The sequence below is a fragment of the Epinephelus fuscoguttatus genome, linkage group LG23 (genome assembly GCF_011397635.1).
Source record: "Epinephelus fuscoguttatus linkage group LG23, E.fuscoguttatus.final_Chr_v1".
NCBI classification, from domain to species: domain Eukaryota; kingdom Metazoa; phylum Chordata; class Actinopteri; order Perciformes; family Serranidae; genus Epinephelus; species Epinephelus fuscoguttatus.
The window spans coordinates 6,475,418-6,488,525 of NC_064774.1; the positions used below are offsets into that span (position 1 = coordinate 6,475,418).

Consider the following 13,108-nt stretch of genomic DNA (forward strand, 5'->3'; position numbering starts at 1 on the left):
GAAGCAAAGCAGTGCCCTCTAGAGAGCACTTACAGTGGAGGAAACATGAAGCAGCGCCCTCTAGAGAGCACTTACAGTGGAGGAAACATGAAGCAGCGCCCTCTAGAGAGCACTTACAGTGGAGGAAACATGAAGCAGCACCCTCTAGAGAGCACTTACAGTGAAGGAAACATGAAGCAGCGCCCTCTAGAGAGCACTTACAGTGGAGGAAACATGAAGCAAAGCAGCGCCCTCTAGAGAGCACTTACAGTGGAGGAAACGTGAAGCAGCGCCCTCTAGAGAGCACTTACAGTGAAGGAAACATGAAGCAAAGCAGCGCCCTCTAGAGAGCACTTACAGTGCAGGAAACATGAAGCAGCGCCCTCTAGAGAGCACTTACAGTGAAGGAAACATGAAGCAGCGCCCTCTAGAGAGCACTTACAGTGGAGGAAACATGAAGCAGCGCCCTCTAGAGAGCACTTACAGTGAAGGAAACATGAAGCAAAGCAGCGCCCTCTAGAGAGCACTTACAGTGCAGGAAACATGAAGCAGCGCCCTCTAGAGAGCACTTACAGTGAAGGAAACATGAAGCAGCGCCCTCTAGAGAGCACTTACAGTGGAGGAAACATGAAGCAGTGCTCTCTAGAGAGCACTTACAGTGGAGGAAACATGAAGCAAAGCAGCGCCCTCTAGAGAGCACTTACAGTGGAGGAAACGTGAAGCAGCGCCCTCTAGAGAGCACTTACAGTGAAGGAAACATGAAGCAAAGCAGCGCCCTCTAGAGAGCACTTACAGTGGAGGAAACATGAAGCAAAGCAGCGCCCTTTAGAGAGCACTTACAGTGGAGGAAACGTGAAGCAGCGCCCTCTAGAGAGCACTTACAGTGGAGGAAACATGAAGCAGCGCCCTCTAGAGAGCACTTACAGTGGAGGAAACATGAAGCAAAGCAGTGCCCTCTAGAGAGCACTTACAGTGGAGGAAACGTGAAGCCCTCTAGAGAGCACTTACAGTGGAGGAAACATGAAGCAAAGCAGCGCCCTCTAGAGAGCACTTACAGTGGAGGAAACATGAAGCAAAGCAGTGCCCTCTAGAGAGCACTTACAGTGGAGGAAACGTGAAGCAGCGCCCTCTAGAGAGCACTTACAGTGAAGGAAACATGAAGCAGCGCCCTCTTGAGAGCACTTACAGTGAAGGAAACATGAAGCAAAGCAGCGCCCTCTAGAGAGCACTTACAGTGGAGGAAACATGAAGCAAAGCAGCGCCCTCTAGAGAGCACTTACAGTGCAGGAAACATGAAGCAGCGCCCTCTAGAGAGCACTTACAGTGAAGGAAACATGAAGCAGCGCCTCTTGATAGCACTTACAGTTGAGGAAACCTGATGCTGCGCCCTCTAGAGAGCACTTACAGTGAAGGAAACATGAAGCAGCGCCCTCTTGAGAGCACTTACAGTGAAGGAAACATGAAGCAGCGCCCTCTAGAGAGCACTTACAGTGAAGGAAACATGAAGCAGCGCCCTCTAGAGAGCACTTACAGTGAAGGAAACATGAAGCAAAGCAGCGCCCTCTAGAGAGCACTTACAGTGCAGGAAACATGAAGCAGCGCCCTCTAGAGAGCACTTACAGTGAAGGAAACATGAAGCAAAGCAGCGCCCTCTAGAGAGCACTTACAGTGCAGGAAACATGAAGCAGTGCCCTCTAGAGAGCACTTACAGTGCAGGAAACATTAAACAGCGCCCTCTAGAGAGCACTTACAGTGAAGGAAACATGAAGCAAAGCAGCGCCCTCTAGAGAGCACTTACAGTGCAGGAAACATGAAGCAGTGCCCTCTAGAGAGCACTTACAGTGAAGGAAAAATGAAGCAGCGCCCTCTTGAGAGCACTTACAGTGGAGGAAACATGAAGCGGTGCCCTCTAGAGAGCACTTACAGTGCAGGAAACATTAAACAGCGCCCTCTAGAGAGCACTTACAGTGAAGGAAACACGAAGCAAAGCAGCGCCCTCTAGAGAGCACTTACAGTGGAGGAAACATGAAGCAAAGCAGCGCCCTCTAGAGAGCACTTACAGTGAAGGAAAAACGAAGCAAAGCAGCGCCCTCTAGAGAGCACTTACAGTGGAGGAAACATGAAGCGAAGCAGCACCCTCTAGAGAGCACTTACAGTGAAGGAAACACGAAGCAAAGCAGCGCCCTCTAGAGAGCACTTACAGTGAAGGAAAAATGAAGCAAATCAGCGCCCTCTAGAGAGCACTTACAGTGATAGAAACATGAAGCGGCGCCCTCTAGAGAGCACTTACAGTGAAGGAAACATGAAGCAAAGCAGCGCCCTCTAGAGAGCACTTACAGTGCAGAAAACGTGAAGCAAAGCAGCGCCCTCTAGAGAGCACTTACAGTGGAGGAAACGTGAAGCAAAGCAGCGCCCTCTAGAGAGCACTTACAGTGCAGGAAACATGAAGCAGCGCCCTCTAGAGAGCACTTACAGTGAAGGAAACATGAAGCAGCGCCCTCTTGAGAGCACTTACAGTGGAGGAAACATGATGCAGCGCCCTCTAGAGAGCACTTACAGTGAAGGAAACATGAAGCAGCGCCCTCTTGAGAGCACTTACAGTGAAGGAAACATGAAGCAGCGCCCTCTAGAGAGCACTTACAGTGAAGGAAACATGAAGCAGCGCCCTCTAGAGAGCACTTACAGTGAAGGAAACATGAAGCAAAGCAGCGCCCTCTAGAGAGCACTTACAGTGCAGGAAACATGAAGCAGCGCCCTCTAGAGAGCACTTACAGTGAAGGAAACATGAAGCAAAGCAGCGCCCTCTAGAGAGCACTTACAGTGAAGGAAACATGAAGCAAAGCAGCGCCCTCTAGAGAGCACTTACAGTGCAGGAAACATGAAGCAGTGCCCTCTAGAGAGCACTTACAGTGCAGGAAACATTAAACAGCGCCCTCTAGAGAGCACTTACAGTGAAGGAAACATGAAGCAAAGCAGCGCCCTCTAGAGAGCACTTACAGTGCAGGAAACATGAAGCAGTGCCCTCTAGAGAGCACTTACAGTGAAGGAAAAATGAAGCAGCGCCCTCTTGAGAGCATTTACAGTGGAGGAAACATGAAGCGGTGCCCTCTAGAGAGCACTTACAGTGATAGAAACATGAAGCGGTGCCCTCTAGAGAGCACTTACAGTGAAGGAAACACGAAGCAAAGCAGCGCCCTCTAGAGAGCACTTACAGTGGAGGAAACATGAAGCAAAGCAGCGCCCTCTAGAGAGCACTTACAGTGAAGGAAAAACGAAGCAAAGCAGCGCCCTCTAGAGAGCACTTACAGTGGAGGAAACATGAAGCGAAGCAGCACCCTCTAGAGAGCACTTACAGTGAAGGAAACACGAAGCAAAGCAGCGCCCTCTAGAGAGCACTTACAGTGATAGAAACATGAAGCGGCGCCCTCTAGAGAGCACTTACAGTGAAGGAAACATGAAGCAAAGCAGCGCCCTCTAGAGAGCACTTACAGTGAAGGAAAAATGAAGCAGCGCCCTCTAGAGAGCACTTACAGTGGAGGAAACATAATGCAGTGCACCACAGTTGGGTTAGGGTTAGATGGAGATGGAGAGTTAGATGTTAATCCTCATCAGCTGGAGTCTTCCTCTGGTACTATATGTTTCTAACTGATCAAATTCAATGGTCACAGTCTGCAACAGAGATCTGCTTATTAAGGATTAACAGTCACAGTTCAGTACAGCACATGTGATCTGAGTGGACTTTGACATTAAACATTACTTCAGTGAGATTCAGCATGGAGGAGACCGTCTGAGCTGCCAACAGGTAGGCTGAAACAATGTTTTATCCTTATTTAATATGAAAGCGACAGAGCTTTAAAGTTCTTCATTTAAAGTTAGATACCTGCGGTGCACATGAGTGAATAAAGACTGAAGGAAAACACTACTGATAGCTCTTAGACAGAACATGTGTGTCACATGATCATGTGAATAAACACTACAGGAAGTGTGGCGTGGCTTACTCTAACCCAAATCAATGAAATCAGATTAATATGAGGACTGCGTTATGGTGATTTTCACTGCCTCAAATCTCCTGCATGAATTGAGATGAAAATGTACATTTTCCAAACTCTAGGATGCCTCTGCTGACGGATGAATGGCCCTCTAAACGTCGAGTCAGTGCCATCGGCAAGTTGGTTTTCCATTACACTGTTGCCTTTCTTTTCCTAACATGTGGTTGTAGAGGTAAAGATATCAGTGACACGCTTCCAAATCTCAAATTGCTGCTGCTTACATCACAACACGTTTGCCCCAGACTGTTTTCATGTTACACAAACTACAAAGATAATTTCAGTAACATTCAAGTTGAGGAGCAAATGCCAGATTTAATGACCCTCCAAAACATGCAGAGCATTAGTTCCCATCTTGTCCTCATCTGTTGTTGAGTTTCCAACCTGATCTCACAGAAACACGTGAAATGACCACGACCTCTTAACACCGCATTCCGTGGTGGCAGCACGTAATGGGTTGAAATTACGTGCTGCCACCATGAAAACAATGCCAATGTAAAGTCAGTTAGGGTCCTCTCCCGTGGTGGACACACGGATTCCCTGATTCAATCACGTCACGTCAACCTCGTTTTCCTCAATGATATCTTTAACATTCCTGTACACACACAAAAACACGGAAGTGTTCTTGATATTAAAACGGCAAATATATTCCTCTGTTATAATTTCCCACCAATAATAATAATAATGATAATAACGTGATAGTTCGGCTGTTCTAGATATTTGTTATAGCCTATTCAAATATTCAATCACAAAAACACCGTTTCTAGAGAACTTGCTAAAATATCTGAAATGAACCATCATGCCTACTTTTTCTTAACATAGTTCATCTAGGTGCAGTGTCATTACTAGTTCAGCTTTACTAGACATTTGATATATTCAGTAGATGTATCTTTTTACGACGCTGTTTTACAACAAGCCGCAAAAAACCTACCGTCCCAAAAACGCCGTTTTTAGAGTACTATCTAAAATAACTACGATTAGCCAAGATCCTTGCTTTTTTTCTTAACATAATTCATCTAGATACAGCGTAATAACTACTTCGGCTTAACTAGATATTAGATTTATTCAGTAGATCTATCTTTTTACAACCCTATTTTACAGCAAGCCGCAAACGAACCTACTGTCCCAAAAACGCCGTTTCTAGTGTATTAGCTAAAATATCGAAAATTAGCCGACATCTTTACTTTTTCTTACCATAGTTCATCTAGGTGCAGTGTAATAACTAGTTCGGCTTTACTAGATATTAGATATATTCAGTAGATATATCTTTTTACAACCCTATTTAGAGCCCTACTTTGCAAATCAGAAGAACTACAACTATGTTGCTGATATGTATCAAACTGCATGGAGCGGTCCCAGGGAATTGTAGTTTTTTTAAAAAAAGTGTTTTTCCCAGATTTGGAAGTTGTAAATACTGAATTGAGAGCACACTGTGGACTTTAAGGGGATGGTAAACACATTTGTGTAATCAGATTTTAAATATCTAATTTCTAAATGGGTGAAAATGAATTTTATCCATATTTTATCCATATCTGACAGCACCCTCAGTTGTTGACTACACTCACATGATAGCTGAGGTCAAGAGCTCTCTATAACAGTTGGTCCCATGTCTGTCCCCCTTTAGCTGCTGAGTTATAAGCCCTCAAACATGCACTGAGGTCAAGGTTCAAAGGTCAGGGGCTGAAAGCAGGAGCCATGTAGAATCTTCATACTGACATATGTTACTCTCCAGGTTGAGACCTTTCCAATGATGTGTTTGGTTTAGCTCTACGACAAAGTTTAGAGTTTTCATTGTTTGGACACAAGCCATGCCAGGTGTAGTTTCAGAGAGCACTTTGAAGGCCCCGTGTAGAAAATGAGTTTTGTTTGTTTCTTTTTACTGTAGATAGTTACTAACATGAGTCATCCTCACACAATACAATACTACTAACAAGTAAAACCAATAATAACAATAATGAAGTAGACAAAAATAATATTCAAATCATATTGAAATGTTAAAATCTATTTACAGAGTGGAATGGCAGCCTAACAGATAACTTAGATAATATTTATTATTGTTTAGACACTTTATTATTGCTTAGATACTATTTAGCCTATTATTGTATTTACTTTTAGCATGTTCTACTTTTGAGTAATTTCCGAGAAGTTATGATAAAAAAAATAAAAAATTACAGACTATAGGAGACAACCTCTTCAGTGTCTCACGTCAATTAATTAACACTATTTGTCGGCTTTTTATAATGCCTTTTTTTTGCTGCTGTCTCCAGTTGAGAGTGGTGATTTGCTAAATACATTCTACAATAATAATTAGATTAACATTTGGTCTATAATATTGTTGGCTATATTACGCATTTTAATTTAAAAAAAACGGAAGAATAAAAGAAATAAACACCGAAATAATTACTTTTTTTTATTGATACTCCTCTCTGACACACACACACACACACACACACATTGAACACGCGATTGAATGATTGAATGAATGAATGAATGAATGAGTGAATGAATGAACGAACATTGGAAGTGGTTCAGCCACAGTCCCGCCGGCTGGCGCGGTCACATTGAGATTACATTTGTTTTTTATTACTAACAAAATGTTTTATATTGACCGTATGAATGGTTTCATTTTCAAATAAATATTTGGAAAGGAAAATATGCTTTGGTGTACTTTTACAGAGTTTTGCAATATGTATACAGCCTACCTGTATCAAAATGTATAATGTTCAGCAGCGGTTTGTGTGACAGCTGCCACGGTCGGAGGTATAACCAGGGGGCAGCGCTGGTTCTGTGGCGCTGGCTTGGGGTCCGCTCTCCCCTGGTGGAGTGGAGGGTGGCCGGGTTGCCAGGGGCAGACGGCTCCATGTGATGGTGTTTCCTCTCTGGTTCTTCCGTGCTCAGCCTTATTTTTATCTTCTTATTTATTTATTTATTAGTGGCGTTTGGATTCAGTTACGGCAGACGGATGGCAATCTGAAATGGAATGAAGCCCACAGACGGCAGACAGCAGCTACAAAACAGTAGTGGAACGCGCCCCATCTGCCCACAGCACAATGCTCTTAAAGCCCTACGCTATCAAAAGCTGGCAAAATACATTTATTTTATTTTATGGCCTTGACATTAACCTGTCATATTGTTGAGTTATCAAGGACACTTCCGCGTTTTTGTGTGTGTACAGGAATGTTAAAGATATCATTGAGGAAAACCAGGTTGACGTGACGTGATTGAATCAGGGAATCCGTGTATCCACCACGGGAGAGGACCCTAACTGACTTTACACTGGCATTGTTTTCATGGTGGCAGCACGTAATTTCAACCCATTACGTGCTGCCACCACGGAATGCGGTGTTAAGAGGTCGTGGTCATTTCAGGTATTTCTGTGAGATCAGGTTGTGAGTTTCTGCTGCCTCCCCAAAGTGCTCCACCTACAACCTCATCACGGCTCTGGTTTTACAAAAAGCACAGAGTGAAGTCAAGGCTGTGATTTACAGCTAGCCACACAGCTATGAATGAGCCAACATGGAGGTAGCTAATGATGGCCAAATGAAGCCTCATGAACCAGTCTTTATTCTCTGAAGCCACTGGATGGCGCTGTCTGTTCAACAAAGGTTTGAAAGCACACTTCACTGCCAGTCCTTCAGCCTTCATCTTTAAACCAAGAGCGCCATCTGGTGGAGTCAGAAAATAAAGAACGTGGTTCATGAGGCTTCATTTGACCATCACTAGAAGTAGCTGATGCTGACAGAAGTTCAAATTCAGTGCTCTGCCTAAAGTGATGCTTCATATACTATTGTAACATCTGGGGTGGCTGATGATGAGATGCATGCCACTATCAGATAAACATAGCACATCGTAAGCCCCGTCAACCTGTTTTTATTTTCAGGTTATCAGACACCAAGGGTTTATCACACCGCTCGGCATCAGACGCACAAGCCACCCAGTGTATGTTGTTGTAGTGTCTCTACATGATGCACAGCTGAATACATTGTAACTCAAGGTAAAGTTGTTAAACGGTTACAATTATGTTGAAGCAACAAAACTTCTTTGCTGGGTTTAGAAAAAATGATCATGTTTTGGATGAAAATAAGTGTCACATAATGTAACGTAAAATAGTGTGATTAATGTCAGTGCTCTGCAACAGTGTGTTTATCAACACATCAAACAAAATTGACTTTTTATTTCACACAGGACGTACATAAATTAAGTATAATATTAAAAACTACATCGATTTAATGAAAGTCCAATAATCACCCCTTATTTTTTGAGAATTATATATCACATGCCCGTAACAGTTTTCTCTGTATGTGTGTAAAAGGAAATCTTAAATTCAGATGTGAATCTGTGTTGTCTGGTGACGTGTGAAGTACCGCAGGGTTCACTTCTGGGACCTACGTTGTTTTGTGTCATTATATGCAGATGAGATCCAACTTAACATTTCAGTTACAAACAAAAAACTCAGCTCCATTATAAAATATCCTGCAACATTTATGTCCGATCACATGCACTTTAACTTGATAAAGTTAGTGAGTTTCTTCGCACTCTGAACATTGACACATCAGTTTAACCTGATTAAAAAATATATCAAATATATCAATCTGTGTCTGTCAAAGTTAAGGCCATATGTTCGTGAACATTTCTTTTCAGGTCAGTCTCAGATGGTTGGTCCACCGCAGCCGATAGTGGTGACAGTTGGCGAAGACATCATGTTACCATGCCATCTGGAACCTGCTGTGGACGTCACTGACATGACTATAGAGTGGACGAGACCTGCCCTGAATCCTAGATTTATCCGTGTGATGCGTGATGGCGTGGAACTAGAGAAGAAAAAGCATCCGTCCTACGTAAATAGAACGTCAGTGTCCATCAACAAACTGAGACATGGAGACATTTCACTGAAACTCTGCAAAGTAAAACTCTGAGACAAGGGGAAATACAGATGCTTCATCCCCACACTGCACAGAGACTCTACTGCTGAGCTTGTTGTTGGTGAGTGGATAAATCATCTTGGCTTTAAACCTCAGCTGATCAGTGGAAACGCATTTATCTACAGCAGGAAAGTGAGACCTGGATTTTTAAAGAGTGTTTCAGTGGTAGCTGCTGATGAATGAGAGCATTTGTTTTAAAGTTTTTCTGTCTTGATTATACAAGCTGGTCCCTGAAGTCGTCAAATACTGCCATTTTGTCAATGATTTTGGCGTCAGACACCAACGCCAAAAGCCACCTTTCACAGCGGTATGATAGGCAGATGGATGGAGTCACTTCAGAACACTGCAGGATGGCACCGGCCGTGTTGGTACTGGGGATGCAACACTATGAGATTTCCACAGTACGATGAAAAAGCCAAACCATTTTGTTTTTTTCTGAACCTTATCCTATGCTTTTGCTGATGTTTGGCTGCTGGTTGCCATGTCCCTCTCTTGTCTAAACCTTACCTTGTTGACGTCCTGTCCTGGAACGTCAAGAGCAGACGCTGATGGATACCTAGAGCGTTATGTGTAGACATGAAAGTCCACCAACAAAGTGATGATATTTGATGGCCTGGGATGAGGACATGTCAAGAATTTCAATCTAGACTTTTTAGTTGCAACTGTAATGTAAATTCTTCCTCTCTTTTATCAGGTACAGTTTCATCACTCACCATTAGCTTAATGAGGACTGACGATGATAAAGACCTCAGAGGAGTGGATCTGCAGTGTGAGTCTGCAGGCTGGCATCCAGAGCCTGAGGTGTTGTGGCTGGACGGTGAGGGAAACCTCGTCTCTGCTGGACCTCCAGAGACAGTCAGAGGTCCTGATGACCTCTATACTGTCAGCAGCAGAGTGACTGTGGAGAAGAGACACGGCAACAGCTTCACCTGTAGAGTCCAGCAGAGGAACAGTTTTATATTCATATGGTCACTGTTTTAATGCCAAATATTGAAGGTCAAGATGTTTGTTTTCTTTGTTTTATCATTACAGGTGATTTCCTAAATGCTGCATGCAGACCTGCTGCTCCCATCACCATCAGCTTGGCTGTGGTTTTCATGGTTATTCCTTTAGTTGTCTTTATTGTCTGGAAATGGAGACGGAAACAAAAAAGACAGTCTGTTAGAACGAGCAACAACTTTACAACACCTTCAAGAAACAACACAGACATTCCCTTGCTCATGAGGGAGAAGAGAGAAACACTGCCGATCATGTTGGAGAACATGGACATCAAGGATTTGGATGAGACAAAAGCAAAGCTTGATGCAGAGTTAAAGGCAGTGGAGGAAGAGCGTAAAGATGTGGTAGGAGCTGTTCATTTATTAATGGGTCAAAAGAAGGATCTGGAGAACCAGGAACATGACCTCAGATTAGAACTGCAGAAGTTAGAGAAAAACAGGTTTGAGAACCAGTGTCAGTTTCTGTCACTGCAAAGGAAATCAGAACTGATAAATGAAGATGATACTGAATGCTCAGCAGAGAAACAGAATGAAAAACAGATTTTAGAAACCAAAACTAAACTTGACACAGTAAAGAAGGAACTGGAGAATAAAATACGGACCACAGACACGTTTTTAAAGTCAACACTGTGTGGAATTAATGTAGTGACACGGAGGAAGACAATGTTAGACGATGACGAGGAGCAGATTAATCAACAACTGGAAGAGATAGAAAAGCAGAGAGAGGAAATTCAAAAGAGCCTCAGGTCAGAACATTCAGAGGCATAAAGACAAACAGGATCATTCATCTCGTCATAGATCTTAAAGGCACTATGTGTAAGCACATGTGTGTTTACCTCCATCAGCCTATCTAAGTATGTCCGTAAGCTCCAAAATTCTCATTTACATATACATTGCGACCGGTGTCTCATCATGTACGTGCGCCATCTTGAAAATACAGGTATGTACAGGGACATACTTGAGAAATACGGAATCGCCTTTCACGTTTTCACTTGTCGGTTTCTGCCTGAGTGACGAAAAGCAGCAGCAAGCAGGCTAGTCACAAGTGCCGGTGCATTTGAAAACAGGCAAAAAGGCAACGTGACCGGCGATTTCAAAAAACAAGGGTCAGCATCGGAGTAGCCTTTCCCAGTTGGCGGGAGCTGCTGAAGGAGAATAACAGCTAACAGCGGCTAACAGCTGTTAGCGACCAGCGTCGCTAACAGCGCCGCTAACAGCACTAACAGCGCTAACAGTCAACTGGCGTCGTGTGTGTCTGTGTAGGAGCCTGAATGAATACTACATGAAGTATCGGATGACATGGTTTCATCAATGTTATCATAGCTTTTTCGTACAGATTGGCTAACGTTGTTGCAATATGGTTTTGAAACAGTGAGGCGCTAGAGTGCGCTATCCGTTTGAATGCAATATATGATCTCAACACTAGACAGGAGAAATTCCTACACAGCTCCCGTTTAAACAGAAGCAGTCAGTTTTACTGGCAGGTTATGAAACCGTGACAGAGCGCAGGAAGAGGCTGAGCATTTCTTCAACCTTTAACTCTTTAACCCTCAAGAAAGCCTCTTACCTGACAGGGACCTCTAGTGGTCATGTGATGTATGACTGTTGTCTGTCAGGAGCAAATGTGAAAGTAGTGTGATGTTATTACTCAGTCACAGATCGTCTCTTTAAACAATCGCTGTGATCATTCTGTATCGCACTATGGGAAGCACCTTCAGGCACTTGGTTATCAGAGAACCGGGGTTATCCTGGTAACCTAAAGATATCAAAAGCAGCTTTGTCCAGACTTTTAGCCAAATTAGAGGTCTACCTACTTTAAAGAAGATGGGATCCTATAACACCAGTACTGCCCTCCCTCCACTGGCTTCTTGTCTGTTTAAAGATTGATCTTTGCTTGTCTGTAAACAGTCTGGGTTATGTTACGGTATCATGTTATATTCTATGGTTCTGGTTGGTGTTTGCTTCTGTATTAATCTGTTTTTGTATTCTGTGCCTGTTCAGGTCGACTGCAGCTGCTTTTAGATGTTCTTTACAAATAAAGTTTGGCTGGTGTCGACTTCCTTTCATGAGTCTTATTTTGGTTTACCCTAACCTCAGTCAGCTGGTCAGTTTGGTCCAGACCCAAATATCTCTGAAGCTACTGGACAGACTGACACGAAAGTAAGTGCTTCTGATGATCCTCTGAACAAACTCTGAGGATTGTTTGAATTGAATTATGCCTCTCATAAGACCACATCACATCCCTGTACATCAGCAATACATAATGAGGCTCATGTAGAAGGTGCCACTAGCAAAACTTATCCTCTAGAGGGCAGCATAGAGCTTTAATAGATTTAGACGATCACCTGTTTGAAAAGTGAAAAAAATCATGTAATCTATAAAATGCAGAAACATTCACTGTCATGTGATGTTGATGTAAAAGGTCATGTGAAGCAGGATTATATAGCAGTGACGTTTCATTTATCAAAGACAGGAATCATAAAGATTTTAGGAGTTTCATATATTTATAGGGGACAGCACGGTGGTGTGGTGGTAAGCACTGTCGCCTCACAGCAAGAGGGTTGCCGGTTCGATCCCGGGTGTGGGAGCCCTTCTGTGCGGAGTTTGCATGTTCTCCCCGTGTCAGCGTGGGTTCTCTCCGGGCACTCCGGCTTCCTCCCACAGTCCAAAGACATGCAGGTTAATTGGTAACTAAAATAAAACAGGAAGCAGATTAAACATTAATGAATAACATGAAACGAGAAAGATCACAAACAGGAAATTTCAAAACAACGTCCACAAGAAAACCAGAAACCAAACCAGGCTCATGACGACTGCAGCGTGTATGGCAGGTGAAGTGTGTGCAGAGGTCACACAGATGGATCACATGTGAAGAACTGTGGTTAATGCAGTGACACATTACTACAGTAATAACACACACATGTAAATCTGTAACGTACAGGAAATGTATTTTATTTAATAAAGTGATAAAGTTTCAAGTTCGTTGATTCTTTGCTTTGAGTGTCAGCTTCTTAAAGGAGAAAATGAATGATATGAAAAAGTGTCTGAAAAGGCTGAAACCCTTCTGAGGTGCAGGTTTGTGTCAAAGCTCTGGTGCCTTTGTTTCCACGTTGGCACGTAAAGCAGAGCGTTTGGGAAACGATGTCATCTTCTCATTAAGTGG

The 13,108-nt window shown here is 43.3% G+C and overlaps 1 protein-coding gene across 1 annotated transcript; it reads left to right on the plus strand.

Moving 5' to 3' along the window:
• Positions 1-8,971: 8,971 nt before the first annotated feature.
• On the plus strand, positions 8,972-12,077 carry LOC125883669 (butyrophilin subfamily 2 member A1-like). Its single transcript, XM_049568127.1, has 3 exons — positions 8,972-9,008; positions 9,642-9,878; positions 9,980-12,077. The coding sequence occupies exons 2-3, from the start codon at positions 9,671-9,673 to the stop codon at positions 10,711-10,713; spliced, it is 942 nt and encodes a 313-aa protein (XP_049424084.1). The 5' UTR covers positions 8,972-9,008; positions 9,642-9,670; the 3' UTR covers positions 10,714-12,077.
• The last annotated feature ends 1,031 nt before the right edge of the window (positions 12,078-13,108 follow it).